At 39.5% G+C, this 25,126-nt stretch overlaps 1 protein-coding gene and 1 long non-coding RNA gene across 2 annotated transcripts in view; both read left to right on the forward strand.

The window, feature by feature from the left end:
- Positions 1 to 5,759, forward strand: part of LOC126428228 (uncharacterized) — a 405,107-nt gene extending 399,348 nt beyond the window's left edge. Inside the window, exon 2 of the long non-coding RNA XR_007576799.1 lies at positions 4,321 to 5,759. This is a non-coding gene — a long non-coding RNA (uncharacterized LOC126428228). The remainder of the gene's footprint in view (positions 1 to 4,320) is intronic.
- The window catches only part of LOC126428227 (alkylglycerol monooxygenase-like), a 213,019-nt gene extending 207,260 nt beyond the window's left edge, over positions 1 to 5,759 (forward strand). Inside the window, exon 9 of the mRNA XM_050090144.1 lies at positions 3,186 to 5,759. Coding sequence (XP_049946101.1) covers positions 3,186 to 3,452 — 267 coding nt within the window. The 3' untranslated portion in view covers positions 3,453 to 5,759. The remainder of the gene's footprint in view (positions 1 to 3,185) is intronic.
- Positions 5,760 to 25,126: the final 19,367 nt, after the last annotated feature.

A 25,126-nucleotide genomic window follows, 5' to 3' on the forward strand; every position in this document is an offset into this window, starting at 1 on the left:
TGGTTGTCGTTCCCCAGTAAAATGAAGCACAGTGGTTGCAGCTTAGCTTGTAATTCACATAACTTGTTTCACAGGCAGCATGGCCTTTGAGCAGATTGGTGATGATGTTTGTGACCAGACTGGAGTAGGTGGTGGGAAGATGTATGGGCAGGAGAAGTGAACTGAGTCAGGCTGGGTTTAACATTGGTCTTTTATTGAGTCTGATTGGTACGGTTTGTGGCAAGAGAGTGTTTCCACTGTAGGGACCAGGAGGAGGAGAGAAGGTCTTCAAAAAGTCATGCATGATTGAATTTGGGAGTGGGGTAAAGGGTGAAGCCTTTAGGAAGGGGCTGATACATTTGCAGGGCTAAGGCGTATGGAGGAAAAGCTCACGACTGTGTTTGCAGTCAGTTTATATGCTGAATTTGGGATGGTGGTGAGAGTTTGTGAGGTTGTGGTAAATGTACTAGGTTTGTGAGACATGGTTTGTCAGCTGTGAGGGATGTGGGTTTGGAGGTGGTGGATACTAGTAGTCCAAGGCGTGAAGAAGAAGTGAACAGGCTGGAGAGTAATTTGAGGTGGCATTGTGCGTGTTGCTCTAGTTCCTGGAAGGCAAGAGTTTCAATGTGTGATGTGAGATCCAGGAATTAGGATGGAGAAGAGGTATTGCAGGGACGTTTGAGCCTGCTCGACTTGGTTCTGCAGGACTAAGTTGATGGGGGTTACAGGACTAAGTTGATGGGGGTTAGTGACTGACGTAATCTGAACAGATGGACGTCATTGTTGCAACCTGAGAAGGGAAATTTGATGGCGAGGATGTTTGATCAGATTCCATGAGCCAAACAACAACGCAGAACAATATGCGGGACTGTGTTGTGGCTAGTGATAAGGAAACTTCCCTGTATTGGCACAGGTGGAAGGAGCAATAATATGAGAAAATACGCAAGAGTGATGCAAGAAGAGTGATCAGTTTGAAAGTACAGAATTAATGATAAGGTGGGAATTAATGTGGGTCATAAAATGCTGCACTAACAATCAGTGCGACCTTGTAGCAGTCTGTTGTATGCGACCAAGACGGTTGATACAGCGGCCTGTTTGTAGGGCATACAGTGCAGTTTGTGAGGCAACAAGAGAGATAAAGTAAGAGCTAGAGAGAGGACGACAGACACTGACTATAGCAATACATTAGAAAATAGTTGCAAAGGAAAACATCACACTCCCACAAGCAGCACTTTACCATCCCCTCACCCCTATCCTGCTTTAGCCACCTCCTCACCCCCCCCCCCCCCCCCATCACCTGGATGCTTCTCCCATCATGCGCTCCTACTCGCAGTCTTGCTTCAGTAGCCAGAGGCTGTGATCATGTGTGAGTTGAGTTTGTGTGCATTGTTACATTCCAACCTGGATTTTCCATTGTTTGATTTTCCTGATGAGCTTTCTTCCATCCCATAACCCAGTGCTGTTTTCCTTTCTTACTGTTTTCCAGTGCATTACTATACTCAGTGGCCGTCCTTGTTTTTCTTCTTTCCTGTGTTTCTCTTGTCACCTTACAAACTGCACTGCACACTCTTACTTACGAGCCATACTGTATCAACTGCCTCGGCTGCACTCAACAGACGGCTACAAGGCTGTCCCGATTGTTGGTGCAGCATTTCATGGCCCACATTACTCCCGCCTATATCATTAATCCTGTACCTTCAAAATAATCACTCTTGCGTATTTTCTAATGTTATTTCCTGTACCTTCCTTTGCCACAGGAACTTTTATCTCACTCATCAAACCCTTCCTCCCTAACTCCTCCTCCTCCTCCTCCTCCTCCTCTCTATTCCACTTTGCACCAACTAACCTCCCCTAACCTAGTCACACCAGCCGTCCCCCTTCTTCACACTTATCCACCCACAGATCTCTCTTAATTTTTTTCTCTTTGATCTCATTGAAATGATAATTAAATCAAGACCTTACACTGTCAACAGGTGTGGATATATATCAATGGGGACAGTTGAAAATGTGTGCCCCGACTGGGACTCAAACCCAAGATCTCCTGTTTACATGGCAGACGCTCTTTACCCCTTGCACGCTTCCCAAGAGACTCACATTCCCAAATTAATGTCCATACACTACATTCGTAGTACCCCTGCCCATTACACTCATTAGTGGCCACTGCCCTGCAGTGGAAACTCTCTTTTGTCACATACCCTCTCAATAACACTCAATCAAAGACCAATGTTGAACCCAACCTCAGTTCACTTCTCCATCCAATTGTGATACACAACCGCTGCCATCCCCCCCCCCCCCCCCCCCCCCCGATCAATTATCCAGAACTTTGCCTTAACATTATTCCCCATACCTCTCTAGCCTGATTCAAGCCTCATTCAAGTGTCTGTGAGTGCTAGATCAGTGTCGTTGAGTACACATTTGCAGAATACACTGACATGATCCTTCTGTATGACAAAAAGCTCACATTAACGGAAGAGCTGCTCATTGCATTTATAAAATTCGTTATGCACAATGTCTGACTCCATCACATACTCTTTTCATCACAATTATGCAATGGCTTTGAGTAAGGGGTACTTTCACCATCAACAAGCATGACTGTAGTGCTTCAAAGAGGTCGTAATGTATCACGTTGAAGAGAATCTGTAACGAGTACATGAGCAATTGCATGTGCAATGAATGTTGCTCCCAGCACCATGTGGGATGTAGTGGATGACCAACTACTACATGCTTACCACCTCCAACAATCACAGACATGTACATGAGGCTCCAACCAGGTGAGAAAGGTAAGATACATGTCCAATATATCAGGCAATCTGTCACAGGCATCCCCATCATGACTACCCTGTTGCAAACCTACCTAACAAACAAGTTTCCAAACATCTGTAGCACGAGAACGGTATGTTTCCAGACAAAGGATCCTGTTCAAAATATTGTGTACTCACTCCCCTCTACAAGTACCAGAAGTTTGTACAGGGAATTTCTGAAAAATCCTCTAGATGTTGTTTATACATTCATATACACACTCTCGATATAGCCCTACATCTGCCTAGAGGTAGAGCTAGACCTTTCTTGATGCACACTTACTTTATCTAAACACGAACTCGATCTACCATGATGTAGGTGTAGTTGGAACTGTAGCTGAAGTAGTAGATGTAGATCTGTAGCTACAATTGTGTGTGCAAGCCAGTGAGTGCCTATTTTGTCCTCAGGGTATGAGCCCCGCAGTGGTGCTGTTGTTTGTGGCGTACGTGCTCGCGTCACTCACCGCTATCGGGCTGCTGTTTGACAACAGCCCACATGCGAGCTTGCTGGAGCTGGTGCGCTGCCTCGCCTTCTTGGCCTATGTCCAGGGCTCAGGCCTGCACGTGACTGGCGGACCTCGTGTCTCAGTCCTGCAGTCCTTCTTTCTACTCTCGTCCTGCTTCTGGCTGCTCAAGGGCTTGCGTGTGCTGCACATCGAGAGCAAGGCACAGTGAGCTAGCGAGCAGTTGGCTAGCTCTAGCACATGCAGTGCCCGCTCGTCCGCCGTCAAGAGTGCTCCGGCACCTACCTTAGTGTAGTGAAGTGTAGTGTTGTATAGTATCGTATCGATGCCTGCCGTGCTGCTGCTGAGGGGTACAGCTCCCGACCAACAGTGGTACGGCAACTGCCCTCCACCTGTGATACTTTACATCACAACATGGCACCCCACAGGTCTTGTGGCAAGTAACGAAGAAAGGTTTAAAACTGTGTGCTGGACAGGGACTTCAACTTGGGCCATTTTGCAGGCAGCTGAGGTACCTGGGCACAAGCCACTTCTGCAACTTGTATTCTTCCAGCACTTCTCCCTTACCTTAAAATTGCTAAAACACGAGTCCATAATGGTTTTATGTGGCACAGAGACAGTGATTCATTTTATGAACAAAAGTCCATCACCTGCCTGTATTTCAGTGTTCCAGGTTTTAATAAGTGTTTCACAGTGAAATCCCCTTCATCAGTGTTTCCAAAATTCACTTGAGGTTTTTCATTGTAACCTGGGGGCTTTTATGTTACTTGAATAAAATATATATTACAACACCTGTACATAATATCATACGAGGAAAGTCAAATGAAAAATATAAATATTTTTAAAATACGGAATCCGTTTATTGCGTTCGTGCCTAAGTATCAGTGCATCTCACTGCTAAGCGAGGAGTGGGTCCAATTTCTGATAAAGACACGAATTATTTCCTTAGTGAGAGGACCAGAGAGGGGTACACTCACTGTGGGGGCAACTGAGGAGCTATTTGAGGGAGAAGTAGCCACTTCAAGGTCTCTACTCCACTTGGATCAAATGGCTGAGCACTATGGGACTTAACATCTGAGATCATCAGTCCCCTAGAACTTAGTAGTACTTAAACCTAACTAACCTAAGGACATCACACACATCCATGCCCGAGGCAGGATTCGAACCTGTGACCGTAGCAGTCGGGCGGTTCCGGACTGAAGCGCCTAGAACCCCTCGGCCACCGCAGCCGGCTATACTCCACTTGTCTGTGTTAAATGGGTGCTGTGAGCTGAGACAAAAAGTCAGAAACATGCCCACACCTCTCTTACCTCCCTGCCACACAAGCTGATGCTGTATGCGTACAGTACATACACAGCTCACCTAGACAGTGACTGCTACTCTTTCCCTGTAATTGTACTAGATTTCACAGCTATTAGTATAATATTTCACAGACTTTACCTAGCCAATGAGCAAAAACTGATACAAGCAGCTCCACAATTTGCTGTAACTGCCTGTCTGTCTTGCCCCTAGTGCACACAGTGAGTTGCCCAGAACTGGCAGGCAATATACTTGGAGACTGAAGAATATTTTGCCGGCAATTTTCACAGTGTCTGTTCCAATAGAACTGCAATCCCTGCAATGTAAACATTACAGCATACAATGTAATAATTTGAGCTTATTTTTAATCAGGGTAACTTTTTTAAAGAATGGTTTTTGTAAATATATTTTATAATAAAGTGCTGCAATACCTGGACAGTATTCTTATGAGACAGAGCTTCTTAAAAGATATGTGGCTATATCACATTAATGTTATTTCTGTGGGTCTTTCTACACTGAGCTACTAATCAATATCTTCCAACCATTAGAGGTGAATGTTCATTTTGTTACTTAAAATAGTTACGGTGCTGTCCAGAAGAATTTCAGTGCTGTCTGAATGCACATGATCTTTGCTCTTTCTATTCTCTACATGTTTACAAGGGTGTAAGAGTAAAAGTGCCATGCCGCTCATGCTTGCGAAGTAAACTGTAGGTCTGTAAACATTGCAAGACCTGATACATGTACTTACTACTGGAACATATAACAACATAATAGCAACTTATACTGATTAAAACAAGATAGTAATATCTTCTGCTCAATGTAACTCTTAACACCCAAACTTTGACTGACTAGCGTATTTTAGAGTGCCTGCCACAGCAGTATGCAAGCATGGGCTGCCTTAGTGTTAATTTTCAAACAATTTAGCTACAGTAAGAATCAGTATTTGCATTCTGTGGGCTATTCCCAGGCCCTTGACTGAAGAAACATTTTTTCACGCATCCCATATTACACGGTCATTGTAAAAATGTACAACAGTAACAATCAAAGACATTATGCTCACATTTCAGTTACACAGTATTCTTGAAATGTCATAGCTCAATATCATATAATTTATTTAATCACCACTTTTGTGTTCTTCAATTGTATATAACTTTTGATGTATGATATATTGTGTCTCTCTATACTGTATGTCTGGAATAAAATTATTGCTTTATAACAATTTTATTGCATACACTATCATTCTTCCTTCCTTCCTTCCTTCCTGTCATTCACACATAGTATTCTGTAAAGTATACTAACAAAAAATTATGACTAACACTATTCTGGTGCAATAACAAGGGAAGTCACATTTACACACTTTCAAGTAAAACACAAAATTGGGGGTGAGACTGATTGGTCTTGTCTTTTCCCAGATTTTATTCAGGCCAGCAGCACACAGTACTATCTTATTACATAAACAAAAATTTACAATGATACTCACTGAATTACAAAAAAAAATTACACTTGAATTGTACCAAACATAGTTGTATGATGTCAAATAAATAAAGTTCCTCTGCCAGTTAAACCTGGGAAATATTAAGTTTTCCCTCAGGAAATAAAAAGCTTCTCATTATCAGCACTTATTGCCAGCCAAAAACAGCTTTTTTTATGTAGAACGAGGAGTCTTAAATAGATATTGTATAACATAGCCACACACCAGAATCTACAAGTGTTTGGTGCAATGAGAAGGCCCCAAACTCCTGACATTGAAAAGTCCATTTCCTTTGGTATTGTGTGTTCATGCCATGGGCAGGTGTCATTCTTCTTACATACCATCCAGCAGTGGACATACCTGGTTATTGCACCAATGCCTTCAATTATGGTAATTACTTCTAGAATACTTCAGTTGTTTTTCTGTAATATACATATATAATTTTGAAAAAAACACACCCTTATCCTATACTATACAGTTTCTGTTTTTATGAAATACTTTAACAAAGTATTAATGTAACTTTACAACATACCGTTATCAGCTGCCTATACAGGCTGATTCAGCTGTCCCTACCAATAGATTTTATGCAACTCACAAAACTTTCAAAAACCATTAACGAGAGTTTCATATTCTCTTGCTTGCAATGCGAAAACTGTTAGTCCTATAGAAAAAAATTAACAGGACTTTTTTGTAGGAAATTTTATGTAGTTAATTTTTGTACTTGCATAGGTTTTTGCTGGAGGCCACAGTTTTCAAGAAAAACTCGTTTGAAGGTAACTCTTATACATTTTTGTTGAATAATTAAAAAACTCTAGCCTCTCGCGAAAATGTATCCCTGTACAAAATGCAACGACATTAAATTTCTTACAAAAAAAGTCCTGTTAATTTTATCTACAGGATTAATAGTTTGCACATAGTGAGAGAGAATGTGAAGCTCTTGCATGTGGTGTTTAAAGTCACTGTGGATTGCATAAAACCCAGTGGCAGACGCAGGTGAATCATCGTGTATTTAGTAAAGCCAAGATCTATCCAACACAATTATGTGGAATTTACATTCTTGAATATAAGTATTGTGATAAATTGTAGAGTTCAGTGGCTAATGAGGTATTGTTTTACTCTGTTCATCACTATCTGTAGATTTTCAATTTACTGACTGTTTTAGACTTTTGCACAAGAATATAAAAACTCCAGTCGAACTTGAGACTGGGATGCGTAGCCTATATGGAAATTATGTTTACTTCTAATATTGTGAAACTGAATGGGAGACTTCATCTTAAATTAAATCATATTATTAAGGAGTAATATACATTCTAAGGAGCAAAAATAAGTAAAATAAACAAACCAAATGCACCATGCAACAATTATCTGAATGGGACAGAAATCAGTAGATAAGATGATAAACATGTACAGGCAAACAAATGATAACAATTTCCTTAAAATAAGATGATTTATTCAAGAGAAATAACTTCAAAAAAATTGAAGCAAGTATTCAGTTACAACAGTTGTGGGTCAGCTTACTTCAGAAGAGGATGCAAAAGCTCTATGACACCCTTCGCAACTGAATTGGTACGTATGTTCAGGCCATAGAGGATGCTACATCATACTGATAAGTGGGACCTTACTGTCAAGTTCTTTCTGAATTTGACTATTTTGTAATCAAATAACTCTTTATAACATCACATACCTCATCACTCTATGAAGTTCCATTTTGTTTCCTCCTCCTCTTCTGGGTGCTTCAATTTTTTTATCAGGCTGTCTTTTTTCCCTCATTTGACCTGCATATTACCACCTTTGTCCACAGCACATGTTATGTGAGCACCATAAAAATGTTAGAAAAGAAGATTGTCTACTTTAACACACAAAATAAGTGAGCAGCAAGACTGTACAACTGTGTATCAGCTGCTATTTCCACTTACAGCTAAAACTTCACACATCACAACACTGAACATTGTGTCACTGTCAGAAATGTGTGGTTCACAAATTCTTAAATAGATGTTCTGTGATGAGCTTTTACCACTTCTTCCCATACTTTCTGATATATATCAGCACTTGGGTGTGCCATGTGATGAGAAAAAAGTATTAGAAATAAGACAATTTTCTAGTTAAAAAATAAGATGAGAGTACAAAAGTTCTACAATGTATGAGCTCCCACACTATTAAAAAAGAGAGGCCAGCAAATAATGCTACAAGTGATAGGTAGACCTGCATAATACATTTTTTGTTGTTGGCTTCTTTCTTTCTTTCTTTCTTTCTTTCATTCTGTTCCACCAAGTCCATCAAAAAGAACTTTCAGGGCCACTTAACAAGTCGAGGTATACATTAATAGAAGATGAGTAAATCATAGAAACTTACAAACAAAATCTTTTAATAGTCAAAATTGCAAGTGAATAACATTGACTGGTTTCAACTGATTAAACAGCCATCTTCAGTTCTGGAATAATACCACATAACTGCACTGTGTTAGAGTACCAGAAGTGATTGCACCAACTGTAATAATCCAAGCAAAAGGTCAGTTACATACGCATTATAAACACACATATAGAGTCTGCTCATGAAATGAGGCTAAGACACATAGCATGCGCCACAACTGTGACGCAGGTTGTCAACACCATAGATCTGTTCCTCACGTCGGAGTGTCTTGAAACAGCCTGACACACAGACATGATGTCAGTTCTATGCCAGGCTATGTTCAAGTCGACTCCTGGTCCACGGTAAGCAGTGAGAACAGTATCGTGTCAGGTGACGACAAAGTTAGAGACAATCAGTTAGATTCTTCAAGTTAATTAGCAAGTTCTTGCATATAGTTGTGAAATGTGTCTTTCAACAGTGCTATGGGAAAGAGTTTCCACTGAACAGCACTTCGAGTTGTATTACCAATGACAGTCTATTTCATCAAAAGTGTTAGACTGTGTAATTTTTTCTGGCTTTGCAACCATCATATTTGCTACAAGAAGCTCTTGTTAGAGCAGTTGAGAAGGCAGCAGGACAAGATGACGTAATGTGGCGTGAGGTACCAATGACATATGATTTGTTCAGTACAGTTATTGTGAGAAAGACCACCCAAATTATCTTACTTCTCCATGATTGGCTGCTGCGTTTGGAAGGTGTTGGCGAAAATGGTAATCTTCTATTATTAATATTAGAAAAACTAAAGGTGTATTTACTTGCATTTCAAATTAAAGCATCTCTCAATAGTGTGCTATCATTCCATTATTTCACACATATTAATAACCAGAAGAATAATAAACAACTGCGAAACAAAAAGGCAGACAAAGCACTTCAATGATATTCAGATCGCACCTGACTTGGATGGTGGGCGAAGTGGTTCAGCTGTAAGATCAAAGCTGGTTCAGCAATGTCAGAGGACAGACATGTCTGCTGTGGTCCGTGTGAGTAGATTTCATTAGTGATCATGGTTTGTAAAAAAAGAGCTGGTTCGGCAGTCTCGGAGGATGGCCACACTGTCTGCTGCGGTATCAGCTAAGTCTTAACTTGTAATGTCTAATTTGTGAATGTGAAAGCTGTAATTACGAAAATATGTTGTTTATTAATTTGTTGAAGAACACAAATTATTTGTGACTCTAAAGTGGAATTTAATTGTGCAGTTTCTCGTGTTCTGCTAATAAAAAGCAAGTTGCACCCCGAATAAACAAACTAATTAAAAAATTTAATTATTTCTAAAATAACAGTTCCTCACTTAAAGAGTTTCTTACAGCCTTAAGATAATGGATCCGTGACATTGCGCTGTTTTCTACAGAGGGACAACACAATAGAATAATGCAAGTTGGTGAATATTTACTAGACCTTACCCAGGGCGGTGGAAGCAAATGGGTACCTCACATGTACTGCAATCCTAGTACAAATGAGGTCAATGACACGTCATCTGTGGTAACACAGAGGAGGATTGAAGAAGAGAAATATTTTCGAGAGGAAGGGTTTGCGATATGCACATATGAGGGATGTTCAAAAAATAAGGTGACTTTTCAAATTGAGAGGGAAACGTACATTCAGTTATCAATTTTTGTTTTGTTGTTGTTGTGTTGGTACAGATGTCCCTAATGTATGTTCAGTTTCAAGTGTACAACATACATCATTAGACATGTTTTAGTGTGCTCGGCAATTTTTTATTATTATAAAAGATGGAGCAAATAATTTGCATCAAATTTTGTGTGAAATATGGGATCAATTGCCCTAAAACACTTGAAATGTTGACAGTGGCATATGGTGACTCTGATTTAAGCAAGAAAAAGAAATGTTTACAAATGGCACAGGCTTTTCCAAGATGGCCAATGATGAACCTCACTCTGGACGCCCCAGCACATCAACAACAGATGATAATGTCAAAGCTGTGAAGAAAATTGTTTTGGAAAATTGTTGAATTACCGTAAGGAAGTTGTAGAGGATGTTGGCATATCGGTCAGCTAGTGTCACGCAATTTTTTCAGATGTTTTCGGCATGAGACGAGTGTCAGTGAAGTTTGTTCCAAAACATCTCAATTTTGAACAGAATGAGCATCGCTCAGGAGCTCTTGAATGACATAAATGATAATCCTGATTTGCTCAAAAGAATCATAACTGGTGACAAAATATGGGTTTACAGTTATGACATAGATACTGGTGTTCTTTCTGCGTGCTATACGAGATTGGAATAATAGAGAATTGTGAAGGTGGTTCGATGAACCCTCTGCCAGGCACTTAATGTGATCTGCAGAGTATCCATGTAGAAGTAGAAACCAAAGCCTAATCATCCCAATGGAAGCATCCCAGAGAGCCAAGACTGTAAACAGCAGGCCAAGTTTGATCAAATGTTGAAGTTTTGCTCACTGTCCCCCCCCCCCCCCCCACCCCAATTACTGTGGCATACTGCACCATGAATTTTTGCCTCGAGGTCATACGGTCAATATGGAGTATTTACCTTGACATTATGTGCCGTTTACGAGAAGCAATGTGCAAAAAAGTCCGGAACTGTGGAAAAACAATTCACGGCTTTTGCATAATGATGATGCACCTGCTCATTCATCGTTGCTTGTGAGAGATTTTTTGGCCAAAAACAACAACATCACAATCATACCTCAGCCACTGTATTCACCAGATTTGGCCCCCTGTGAGTTTTTCCTGTTCCAAAAACTGAAGAGGCCTATGAAAGGATGAAGATTTTCAACGATTGAGGAAATAAAAACTGCATCGCTGGAAGTACTCGAGGCTGTGCCAAGAAGTGCTTATAACAAGTGCTTTGAGGATTGGAAGAAGTGTTAGCACAAGTGTATCGTATCTCAAGGGGATTACTTTGACGGGACAACATGAATACTGACGAATAAATAAATATTTTTTCACAAAAATATAAACTCACCTTAATTTTTGAACTCACCTTGTATGTATCACCCCGTCTCTCCCTCGAACCCTCTCTTTTTCAACTTGCCGCTACTGGTTCTACCAAAGTATATAAATGTACCCACTCTCTGACTCTCAGTCACAGCAAAATGAAGTTGAACAATGAAAGATAAGCGTTCATTTTCACTCAACATATTTCAAGTTGTACATTTTACACATGCAATAATCATGTCATTCATCATCTACTTAGAGTCCAACTAATCTGTGACCCATCACAACAACTATGACATTTCAGTGCCGATGTCATTCAGAAGTACGAGGCGAAGTTTCTTCAGACATGTAAGCACGTCCAAAGGAACAGCTGCTTTGGCAACTACAGCTGTTATGAAATACATGAAACGTATTTGCAGTTGCACATACAGATAACCATTAGCTGTATAATGGAATAACAACACGTTGTAGAAACGTGGTTGACAACATATGGAAGTTTGGATCTGGCCATGCACGGATAGCCTGATGCTAAGGTGGCCGCTCAAAGTAAGTGGGAAATCCGGATTCAAGTCCTGATCTAGCACAAATTTTCATTGGTGTCATTCCATTATACAACTGAAAGTTATGCTTATTCGCAAATCTGAAAACAGTTCATGTATACCACAATGAAGTGGAAGACTTATGTAAGAGATGGATCTCAGTAAAATAATGACAAGTCCAACTGAGATAAAATTAAGGTATTCAGGATATAAGAGATAAACAGAGATGTCAATACAAAATAAAATAAAAAATGCAATAGACAAAAAAAAAAAAATAAGCAGAGTACAGACCCACTTCAACAACCATATTGACGTAAACTATTGTAATACCACTAACTTGTCAACCAAACCATATTATGTATAGGAATGCTATTAGGTCTAGTTGTAGGTCGCCCGTTCACAGTTGTAAGCAGACTAATGAGCTACACGTGTTTACATCTACATCTACATCTACATTTATACTCCGCAAGCCACCCAACGGTGTGTGGCGGAGGGCACCTTACGTGCCACTGTCATTACCTCCCTTTCCTGTTCCAGTCGCGTATGGTTCGCGGGAAGAACGAGTGTCTGAAAGCCTCCGTGCGCGCTCTAATCTCTCTAATTTTACATTCGTCATCTCCTCAGGAGGTATAAGTAGGGGGAAGCAATATATTCAATACCTCATCCAGAAACGCACCCTCTCGAAACCTGGCGAGCAAGCTACACCGCGATGCAGAGCGCCTCTCTTGCAGAGTCTGCCACTTGAGTTTGTTAAACATCTCCGTAGCGCTATCACAGTTACCAAATAACCCTGTGACGAAACGCACCGCTCTTCTTTGGATCTTCTCTCTACCCTCCGTCAACCCGATCTGGTACGGATCCCACACTGATGAGCAATACTCAAGTATAGGTCGAACGAATGTTTTGTAAGCCACCTCCTTTGTTGATGGACTACATTTTCTAAGGACTCTCCCAATGAATCTCAACCTGGTACCCGCCTTACCAACAATTAATTTTATATGATCATTCCACTTCTAATCGTTCCGCACGCATACTCCCAGATATTTTACAGAAGTAACTGCTACCAGTGTTTGTTCCACTATCATATAATCATACAATAAAGGATCCTTCTTTCTATGTATTCGCAATACATTACATTTGTGTATGTTAAGGGTCAGTTGCCACTCCCTGCACCAATTGCCTATCCGCTGCAGATCTTCCTGCATTTCGCTACAATTTTCTAATGCTGCAACTTCTCTGTATACTACAGCATCATCCGCGAAAAGCCGCATGGGACTTCCGACACTATCTGCTAGGTCATTTATATATATTGTGAAAAGCAATGGTCCCATAACACTCCCCTGTGGCACACCAGAGGTTACTTTAACGTCTGTAGACATCTCTCCATTGATAACAACATGCTGTGTTCTGTTTGCTAAAAACTCTTCAATCCAGCCACACAGCTGGTCTGATATTCCGTAGGCTCTTACTTTGTTTATCAGGCGACAGTGCGGAACTGTATCGAACGCCTTCCGGAAGTCAAGAAAAATAGCATCTACCTGGGAGCCTGTATCGAATATTTTCTGGGTCTCATGAACAAATAAAGCGAGTTGGGTCTCACACAATCGCTGTTTCCGGAATCCATGTTGATTCCTACATAGTAGATTCTGGGTTTCCAAAAACGACATGATACTCGAGCAAAAAACATGTTCTAAAATTCTACAACAGATCGACGTCAGAGATATAGGTCTATAGTTTTGCGCATCTGCTCGACGACCCTTCTTGAAGACTGGGACTACCTGTGCTCTTTTCCAATCATTTGGAACCTTCCATTCCTCTAGAGACTTGTGGTACACGGCTGTTAGAAGGGAGGCAAGTTCTTTCGCTGGCCCACAAGGATAAGGGAATATGCAGGTAGATTGGGCCTGAGGACATATAGTTACAATAAATAAGAACATGTAATATTAGTAATGACAAACAGAAGAAAGATAAATTCAGTAGACCTGCGGTTTGTAAAATGAGGTAAAGTGACTGTGATCATTTTTATGATGATCTGATGGTTTGTTCTTTTGAAACTCACTATAAAGAGGATATTTCAGAACAGGACAGTTTTTGGAATGCGTTTGGATGCTGAACACCATGCTCTTTGAAACATCTGACACATTATGGAGATATTGCATAGAGCATCCAAAGATAGAAAACTCGACTTGTTACAGGAATTTGAGATTTGCAGTCTCAATAAGAATGTTCCTGACCTCACGCGTAACTATCAGCACAGTTGCAATTAGGGATATTTCTTAAACATTTATATGATCATTTATAAATTTATTAACAAAAACTGATCAATTTTTTACAATTTAATATAAGTGGACAGATAAAAAAAATTACTCATCAAGCTGCAGCAGAACACACACAAAAGGAGGTCATACTTATGCAAGCTTCCAGAACCAGTGGCTCCTTCTTCCAGCAGAAGTGTTGAGGGGGAAGGAAGAAGCATGAAGCAAAATGACTGGAGAGGTTTACAAGAAGGGGTAGATTTCAGAAAGTCACACAGTACCATGGGTCAGGGGAGACTTACCGGACGGGATGATAAAGAACTTACATATTGTTTGTTTTGTCACCATACTTTGGAATGTGCTGTTATTACGCTAACTGGAGGTATAATCTGTGCCAGATGGATCTTTGTGGCCCCACTGACATGTCTCTTCTGTTTCGCCCAGCAAACGAACTTGTACATCAAGCTACAACTCGCTTACCTGTGGAGTGATTTTGCAACACTCAGTTTGCAGCCTAGTCTATCTTTTCTTCTATTTAATTTTTTGCTATATACCTCTTTTGTTTCCTCCTTGATTTCATGTAATTATATCGCATATTTATTGTCAGAATTATTTAATTCATATTATTTTGCATACATTTTTCATTATGATAGGGTTTGGGATAGATATTGTTTAATTATTTCCTTTATCTAGTATTTACTTGTATTTTCATTATGTCTATTACATGTCCTATTGTAACTATATGCACTCAATCGCCAGCTATTGACACATCGTCTTTTCCTTGTGGGCCAGCGCAAACAAGCATAGCAGATTACTCTGCTTACAACTCTGAATGCATCAGACCAGACATTATTACACCCAGAAACACTCCAGTACACGACATTGTTTGGCTGAAACAGCACTGATATAACAATAATGTATGTAAAATATTGTATATCAAAGTGGACTGTTAAGAAGGGGTTGTACTGTGGGTATTCTTCCTTGGTTTATTGTGTTTTTGTATTTTATTTTGTACTGACATCTCTGCTTATTTCTTAGGTATTGAACGATATTTTACCTCAATGGTATATGTCATTATTTTATTGCACTCCCTCTCTTACATGAGCGTCCACTGTGATGCAGACTTTGCCTCTTAGCCTCACTTCACAAGCAGACACTACAAAAGTTTATAGCTAGTATGTAACTGGCATTTTATTTGTATTATTACGGTTGTGTAACACCTTCTGGTACTCTGCCTTACTGCAATTCTCTGTTTTTCCACATCTGACGATGGCTGTATAATCGGCTGAAACTATTCATTTCATGTTATTTGCTTGCAATCTTGACTATTGAAAGACTTTATTAACAATGTAGGTAGGAAAAGATAGACTTCTGCATACTGTAAAGAAGACATACCAAGTTGCAGACAGGCATGATTAAAAAACACTGACATGTAGCTTTCAGCCACAGCCTTCATCAGCAGAGAGAGAGAGAGAGAGAGAGAGAGAGAGAGAGAGAGAATGCATCTGGCCCGTGATGCTGGAATGGCGATCTCGTGTGTGTGTGTGTGTGTGTGTGTGTGTGTGTGTGTGTGTGTGTGCGCGCGCGCGCACGCACGCGCGCCTGCCTGTGCTTACCGTATCCCCCCCCCCCCTCTCTCTCTCTCTCTCTCTCTCTCTCTCTCTCACACACACACACACACACACACACACACACACACACACACACACACACACACACACACAGAGGAAGGCTGTGGCCAAAAGCTACATGTGAGTGTCTTTTAAACATGCCTGTCTGCATTTTAATGTGTCTTCTTTACCATAAGTAGCAATCTATCTTTTCCCACGCTGCTGACATTCCTACCTGGAGCTCCCATTGTTTGTAAAGATTAATTATTTTAATTTTACACAAAACTTTTACATCAGTTGTCTCGATCCTGGCAATATCAGGAATTGACTTTAACTGAGAAAATTAAGAAGAAAACTGCTACATTCAAACAAGCTGCTGCCTCCACAGTTTTTGCAATATAGCTGCTGTTCATCTGCTGTTTGTAGCTCAATACAGTATTCACCTGATTACAATGGTCTTTCTTAAAGAAAATATTTTCCTAATCTGTTAAGTACTGAGAGATATTTAGAATACATTACTGTCACATAAATTGATAACAAACATAATTAGTTGCTGTGTAGCTGATAGAATGTATCAGTCCCTGAATTTAGATGTACAAGTAACTCATAGGAAAGAGTGAATAATGAGGTATGTTTTAATTTTATTTTGAACTGGTAAGGATTCCCAATTTCTTGCCTTATGTTAGATGAGACTTTGATGAATACAGAGATCCATTCTGGATCCTCGACAAGGAAGTAAAGTCTCCACATCCGCAACAGTTTTGAGATCTTTGGAAGATTGACTAGGTGGCCAACATTTTCAGGACTCAGAGGTTGTCATCAAACATGTAAACCAATGGCCACTAAGAACATGTTTAGGTTTTTACCAGTGCTGCAGCATGTAGGTTCTTGTTTATCATTGGCAGAAATCTATAACAAATGTTGATGACTATGTAGAAAAGTGCCAGTATGTATCAGAAATCTTGTTCTATTTAAATGCGTTATTGTTTTTTATGTAACTGTTGTTTCCATGAAAATAAATGGGAGGCATTTGTTTCGGAATGACCCTGAGAACACTGATGTGACCATTCTGACAGATTAAATGGAGCTTTCCTTCTTTTATTGCATCACTGGCTTGCAGCCACTACTTTGATTTCTGTTTTCTCTCTGGAGTGATAAAGCTGATGAAGTCAGTGATAAACTGCCACACACAAACAGTTGTACTATAAAAACACTGCAGAAAAAAAATTGTTCCCACAATCAGCCTTGGTTAATATTCTACAAACACAGATTCCACTTCACGAAAAACTTAAGTCACTTTAGATTTGCCTGTAATTTCACAAATTCTCCTTCTCCTAGTATGGCGTCATATATTGCATACAACTTTCATCATAAAGTATCCAAAAGTCACAGCGGGTGGTCTCAAAGTACTCAGATTCGCACACAGATGAGAGTGCTAGGTGAGTGACCTCCTCCTGAAAGTGTGGTACAACTTTCAACATGCTCCATGTGAAGCTACAAGTCTTCCCGTCTAGTGGTTGGCTGTAAGCAGCTGCCTGAATGAGGCACAATGCACAAATACTAAGAAATAAAGATTTTTGTAAAGGAAGGTTTCACAGAAATCAAAATTTATTCGAGGTCCATAAATGTGTATGCCCGACTCAAATTTAAATGAGTCTATGAAACTGTTCAAGATGATCCACATGAAGGACATTCACAAAGTGCAACCACACCACAAATCATCAAAGAAGAGTTTGATACAGTCTTTAAGATGAGCATATGACGCTATGTGACATTGCCAAGGTTGTGAACGTACTGGCTACATTCTGCATAAGAAATGCCTATGAGAAAGCTTTGTTCAAGACACGTAAAGCCCATTCACAGCAGATCAGTAATAAGTTCACACAATACTTTATGAACAGTTTTTGGCACACTTTCGTAAAAACTGGCATCTGTACAAGACAGTCGTGAAACACGGATCCACACAACAATCGAAAGAGTGGCCAGTATCTAGGTCTTCAGTTCCAAAGAAGCACGAAAAGTCACGGCACTAGGGTCCTCAGACACAAAAGGTATTCTGTTAGAAGATTTTCTTCGAAGAGTTAAAATAGTAACTGGAGAATATTATTCTAATATTCTAACAGATTTGGATGCAAAAATTCAAGAAAAAGAGCCCCGATTTGCTGAAGAAAAAATCGTCTTTTTAACACAATGATGCACTGCCCACAAAAATGTCTTCCCAAAGGGAAAATCGTGGTGGTATTTGCGTTATGAATTGTTGTGTTATTCAATCTATTCCACGGATCAGACTTCAACTCTTCCCAGAATTCAAAATCTTTCTTGCTGGTCAGCACTGTTCGTCCGGCCGTGAAGTGACTGCTGCTGTACACCAAAACTCTGCAGCACTTTCAAAGTGGTACTACAGAGAGGATATACAACTACTGGAACAGCACTGGATGAAGCATATTAATGTTATATGTTATCATCTTGACTGCTAGGCCAAGCACCTCATATGGTCGACGTTGTTCACAAGAGAATTGAAAAGGAGTAAACGGAGATACACGTATGGCCACCCATAGATTTTTTTTATTTTGGCTTAGAGCACTCAGTACCCACACACCCAATTTTTGAATCTTCCCCATTACACACAAATGTTGCACGATGATGGAATGATCACAGTTCATCATATTTTCCCAGTTCTCGAGCATGCTGACGTAAATAATTTTGGATTAATGTGTTTAAACAATCATCGTCAAACTCTGAAGGTCTTCTTGAACGTGGAGAGTCACTAATATCAAAACAAAAAAACCATTTTCTTGCTGTACTCTGTCCAATGGCATTATCTCCAAACACATCACTTGTTTCTGGTTGCCTCTGCTGCTGTCACCCCTCTACTGAGCTCAATCAGAAGAACATGTTGGAAATGTTCAGATTTCTCTACTCAGCACTCCATTTTCTAGTGTGCACAACTCCACTATCTTAAAACGACAAAATGACAATATGTAAAATCAAATAGCAGCAGTGAACTACAAATGAGAGATAATGATCAATAAATAAACCCATAGCAACCGGAAATACCAACATGCAAAAAAAAAAATGCTTCACACTTATACGTCATCCTAATTGTTGTGCACAGACCTGAAAATAAGAAACACACATACCTTAATTCACTATACATAATTTTGTTGGCAATAAACTGTCCAAAGCAAAATATTTTATGACAGAACTGTATTTCAGTTCATCCAACTAACCAAAATATTTGCATCTTGACTACTTTTGAAAGCTACACAGACACCACAACTACGGAACATGTACTAACGAAACAAAACCAAAATTTCACTCATGGCAATACCACCTCTACACCAGGCTGCAAGTCTTTGAACTTACCTTCATATTTTTGTAAAGCTCTTGACATCTGCTTGGATTTCTGATGTCTTCATTTCGTCCTCTAAATGCACATTTCTCAGAATATATGACAAACATCATCTTTGTTTAAATTTTTTTTTGTATTTAGTAAGTCAGTAGTTTAGTTGCTACTGACTTTTAAGTCTTCTGCAAAAGATGTTGAATACGTGATTAATGGAAAGCTTGGAAAAACCATTTTATTATTATTATTATTATTATTATTATTATTGTTATTGTTACTACTACTACTACTACTACTACTACTACTACTACTAGTAATCGGGATTAATACTAGCCCTGCCATCCCGATTTAGATCTTCCATGTGTTTGCTAAATAATTTCTGGTGAATGCTGAGGTTGCTCAAACAACATGCAACATTTGCCTTTCCTAACATTTGCTCATTATTTGTAGCTTGAGATTAAATTATTACTATCATTACTCATTATTTTATTTTGATTGTATGTTCCATTATTATCTATTTGGTGCAATGACATGTCCCTTAATCATGAGACAATGTTATATTGATCCTAGGAAAGAAAAATAAATTAACATAAGCACAGTTTTAGTTGGAATGACACTTTCTTTTATATTTAGATTCACTGTGGTGTAATAATGACAGACTCAACCACATGCCTTTCCTCTTCCTTTGTGTGACCACAGCGTCTGAAACTCTGTCTTTACAACTACTAAAATCTAAATTATTCTATCATGTTTATTTTGTTTTATTTATTTAAAACATTGGTAGTGGCCTGCAGATGACTCTTTTGGATGTAAGGAGAAGTAAAACAAAAACGCAACCGCTGATCAAATTTTAAATAAATAAAGCAAACTGCATATGGGAGATACACACATTTAGGGGTTGCAAAGATGAATGTTTAAATACAAATATTCTTTACTCTATGTATGCAGCAAATATTAATTTGAACATTGTGTGTATTGATGGATGGGTGTGCAGTGATGGCCAAATGTCAAATACAAGTAAAATACAGATGTGAGTTACTGAATTAAATGGCTGTTTTTGAACACAGACTTCACAGTTAATTACAGAATTTGTTGCAGCCAAAATAACAAATTTTTTACGCTCAGTCTCTCAATTTTTTTCGAAACCATTATTAACAAAGTTCACACATCCATTTTGTGAATGTTTCAGTTAGTCTAGGCACCTCACTACAATATAGGAACCTCATGGAGCAAAATGATATGGCCGACCCTGAGCATGTGTGGATACCACAGTTCTGGGAGATCCCTTTTATTACCATTACAGGATACAGCAAGCACTCAGTTTATTGCAGATCTAGATTCCAGTCACTGTGTGGCCATCTTCAGAGCTCAAAGACATATAAAGAACTGGTTACAATAAGGTAACATGTATGCCTTATTTAACATATAGTTGTATAAGCATTAAATGTGAGCCAATCATAAAATATACAGTAAAAGTAGTTCAAACCTTAAAACCACCCATATATGCAAGTAGTCTCAACTGGACTATTCATGTCAAATGTTGAGTTCACAATGAGGTCTTTGTTTACATAGCACAGGTAGTCTCAGTGTACATCATATCAATATACAGCTTTGCTGCACCAAGAATAAGCACAGGTGTGGACGTGGGGAATTCGCAGATTCGTTTGAGCATTTGCCAGTGGGCTCGTGTGCATGCGCAGAACTGAATTTGTGTATAAGCAGTGCCTTCTCCCGCTTCTGGCTACTTGAAGTGTGGCTGTTTGCCATATAAGCAGTAGCAGCAAGTAGCCAGAAGCTACCCAGAAAAAATTTTCTGGCATGCCCAAACTGCCAGATTCGCGCATACGCAAAGCAAGCTGAGTTATAGTGGGGGTCGTTCACCACATGACCTGTGTATATGTTTTGGGAAATTGCTGGTGTTTACAGCTCCCACGTCAAATTAAAACAAAACAGATTTCTGTGGCCGGGAGCCATCAAGTGAATTAACATATATTCTCATAATAATGAAAGACTAAAATAAGTTAGTAGTTTAAATTTTCTGATTTTATATTATTTCCACATTACTAGCAATCAACAATTAATGTCTTAATGAAGCTATTTCTGTCAGTTTTGTAGAGAAATTTACTTCTATTAATTTTTTCGGTGGAAGCAGTTAGTTTATTTGAAACAAAGTGTTTCATTCTGCACTATTGGCTACTTTCAACTTCGTTCAATTTCAAGTGCAAATTTTCATTTTCTGGGACAAAAAAACATTATACCATAATAAAGAACCAAACATGAGAATACAGTACTGGACCTCCAACAAACCACATACAAAAGTTGAATATCAGGCACTTCAGAGTGCATCTGGACATAGAAATGTGCAATTAGAGCGGAATGAAGCATTTTAGTACGGTTTATGAAATTCCGATGCTGCTGGAGTAGTCTCTTATGTCCTGTTTCTCTTATGACACTGTAAGATCTCTTAATGCTATATACATACGAACATATGTAGACATTGACTTGAAGCTGACTGTTGTTGTTGTTGTTGTTGTTGTTGTGGTCTTCAGTCCTGAGACTGGCTTGATGCAGCTCTCCATGCTACCCTATCCTGTGCAAGCTTAATCATCTCCCAGTACTTACTGCAACCCACATCCTTCTGAATCTGCCTAGTGTATTCATCTCTTGGTCTCTCTCTACGATTTTTACCCTCCACGCTGCCCTCCAATGCTAAATTTGTGATCCCTTGATGCTTCAGAACATGTCCTACTAACCGGTCCCTTCTTTTTGTCAAGTTGTGTCACATACTCCTCTTCTCCCAAATTCTATTCAATACTTCATCATTAGTTATGTGATCTACCCATCTAATCTTCAGCATTCTTCTGTAGCACCACATTTCGAAAGCTTCTATTCTCTTATTGTCCAAACTATTTATCGTCCATGTTTCACTTCCATACATGGCTACACTCCATACAAATACTTTCAGAAACGACTTCTTGACACTTAAATCTATACTCGATGTTAACAAATTTCTCTACTTCAGAAACGCTTTCCTTGCCATTGCCATTGCCATTGCCATTGCCATTGCCAGTCTACATTTTATATCTTCTCTACTTTGACCATCATCAGTTATTTTGCTACCCAAATAGCAAAACTCATTTACTACTTTAAGTGTCTCATTTCCTAAACTAATTCCCTCAGCATCACCCGACTTAATTCGACCACATTCCATTATCCTCGTTTTGCTTTTGTTGATGTTCATCTTATATCCTCCTTTCAAGACACTGTCCATTCTGACAACTGCTCTTCCAAGTCCTTTGCTGTCTCTGATAGAATTACAATGTCATCGGCGAACCTCAAAGTTTTTATTTCTTCTCCATGGATTTTAATACCTACTCCAAATTTTTCTTTTGTTTCCTTTACTGCTTGCTCAATATACAGATTGAATAACATCGGGGAGAGGCTACAACCCTGTCTCACTCCCTTCCCAACCACTGCCTCCCTTTCATGCCCCTTGACTCTTATAACTGCCATCTGGTTTCTGTACAAATTGTAAATAGTCTTTCGCTCCCTGTATTTTACCCCTGCCACCTTTAGAATTTGAAAGAGAGTATTCCAGTCAACATTGTCAAAAGCTTTCTCTAAGTCTACAAATGCTAGAAACGTAGGTTTGCCTTTCCTTAATCTTTCTTCTAAGATAAGTCGTAAGGTCAGTATTGCCTCACGTGTTCCAGTGTTTCTACGGAATCCAAACTGATCTTCCCCGAGGTCGGCTTCTACTAGCTTTTCCATTCGTCTGTAAAGAATTCGTGTTAGTATTTTGCAGTTGTGACTTATTAAACTGATAGTTCGGTAATTTTCACATCTGTCAACACCTGCTTTCTTTGGGATTGGAATTATTATATTCTTCTTGAAGTCTGAGGGTATTTCGCCTGTTTCATACATCTTGCTCACCAGATGGTAGAGTTTTGTCAGGACTGGCTCTCCCAGGGCCGTCAGAAGTTCCAATGGAATGTTGTCTACTCCGGGGGCCTTGTTTCGACTCAGGTCTTTCAGTGCTCTGTCAAACTCTTCACGCAGTATCGTATCTCCCATTTCATCTTCATCTACATCCTCTTCCATTTCCATAATATTGTCCTCAAGTACATCGCCCTTGTATAGACCCTCTATATACTCCTTCCACCTTTCTGCTTTCCCTTCTTTGCTTAGAACTGGGTTTCCCTCTGAGCTCTTGATATTCATACAAGTGGTTCTCTTTTTTCCAAAGGTCTCTTTAATTTTCCTGTAGGCAGTATCTATCTTACCCCTAGTGAGATAAGCCTCTACATCCTTACATTTGTCCTGTAGCCACCCCTGGGGGTCTTACAATTTAAAACCTGGTTCCTAAATATCTGTCTTACCATTATATAGTCTATCTGATACCTTCTAGTATCTCCAGGATTCTTCCATGTATACAACCTTCTTTCGTGATTCTTGAACTAAGTGTCAGCTATGATTAAGTTATGCTCTGTGCAAAATTCTACCAGGCGGCTTCCTCTTTCATTTCTTAGCCCCAATCCATATTCACCTACTATGTTTCCTCCTCTCCCTTTTCTTACTGTTGAATTCCAGTCACCCATGACTATTAAATTTTCGTCTCCCTTCACTACCTGAATAATTTCTTTTATCTCATCATACATTTCTTCAATTTCTTCATCATCTGCAGAGCTAGTTGACATATAAACTTGTACTACTGTAGTAGGCGTGGGCTTCGTGTCTATCTTGGCCACAATAATGCGTTCACTATGCTGTTTGTAGTAGCTTTCCCGCAAGCCTATTTTTTTTATTCATTATTGAACCTACTCCTGCATTACCCCTATTTGATTTGGTGTTAATAACCATGTATTCACCTGACCGAAAGTCTTGTAACTCCTGCCACCGAACTTCGCTAATTCCCACTATATCTAACTTTAACCTATCCATTTCCCTTTTTAAGTTTTCTAATCTACCTGCCCGGTTAAGGGATCTGATGTTCCACACTCCGATCCGTAGAACGCCAGTTTTCTTTTTCCTGGTAACAACGTCCTCTTGAGTAGTCCCCGCCCGGAGATCTGAATGGGGGACTATTTTACCTCCGGAATATTTTACCCAAGAGGACGCCATCATCATTTATCCATACAGTAAAGCTGCATGCCCTCGGGAAAAATTACCGCCGTAGTTTCCCCTTGCTTTCAGCCGTCCACAGTACCAGCACAGCAAGGCCGTTTTGGTTAATGTTGCAAGGCCAGGTCAGTCAATCATCCAGACTGTTGCCCCTGCAACTACTGAAAAGGCTGCTGCTACTCTTCAGGAACCACACGTTTGTCTGGCCTCTCAACAGATACCCCTTCGTTGTGGTTGCACCTACGGTACGGCCATCTGTATCGCTGAGGCACGCAAGCTGACTAAGCAAGCAAATTTGGTCAGTAGTTTTGAACTAAATATTTTGTTTCAAATATATTGACAGCTGAAGTAGAATTTTACAAATCTGCCTTCCATGAAACAGTGTCTTCCATGACTCTAGGCCTGAAGCTATTTCTCAATTTGTGTTTACACCTTAAATTTATAGAATACCATTCTATGCTAAATGGTAAACTGGCAGCATACTGTGTTTTATTGTTTTAACTCCCCACATGGCTTCATGTTTATTCCTAGAGAAGAATATAAACTGTCAGTTGTACAATTTCTTTGACTCCCATACAACCTTGTTAATTTTTAACATATTTTGAAATAGTCACGAAATTTATTGTCACTTATTCTGGTGTAAGCTACACAAGGAACTACTCTCTCTCTCTCTCTCTCTCTCTCTCTCTCTCTCTCTCTCTCTCTCTCTCTCCCCCCCCCCCCCCTTTTAATTTGTACTCTTTCTTACTAGCTTTCTTTCAGTGCTGTGTAGATGTAAATGTGATTGTGATTGCAAATTGTAAATGCTACATAACAATACTGCAGAGTACGAATTAAAAAAGAAATCTGTCAAAGTCACCACATAGCAAAATGTTATGGTACTTTGAGCTGTAGAGTCTAGTTTTGAAATTATATTATGCCAC

Source organism: Schistocerca serialis, chromosome 12 (assembly GCF_023864345.2).
Source record: "Schistocerca serialis cubense isolate TAMUIC-IGC-003099 chromosome 12, iqSchSeri2.2, whole genome shotgun sequence".
NCBI lineage: Eukaryota > Metazoa > Arthropoda > Insecta > Orthoptera > Acrididae > Schistocerca > Schistocerca serialis.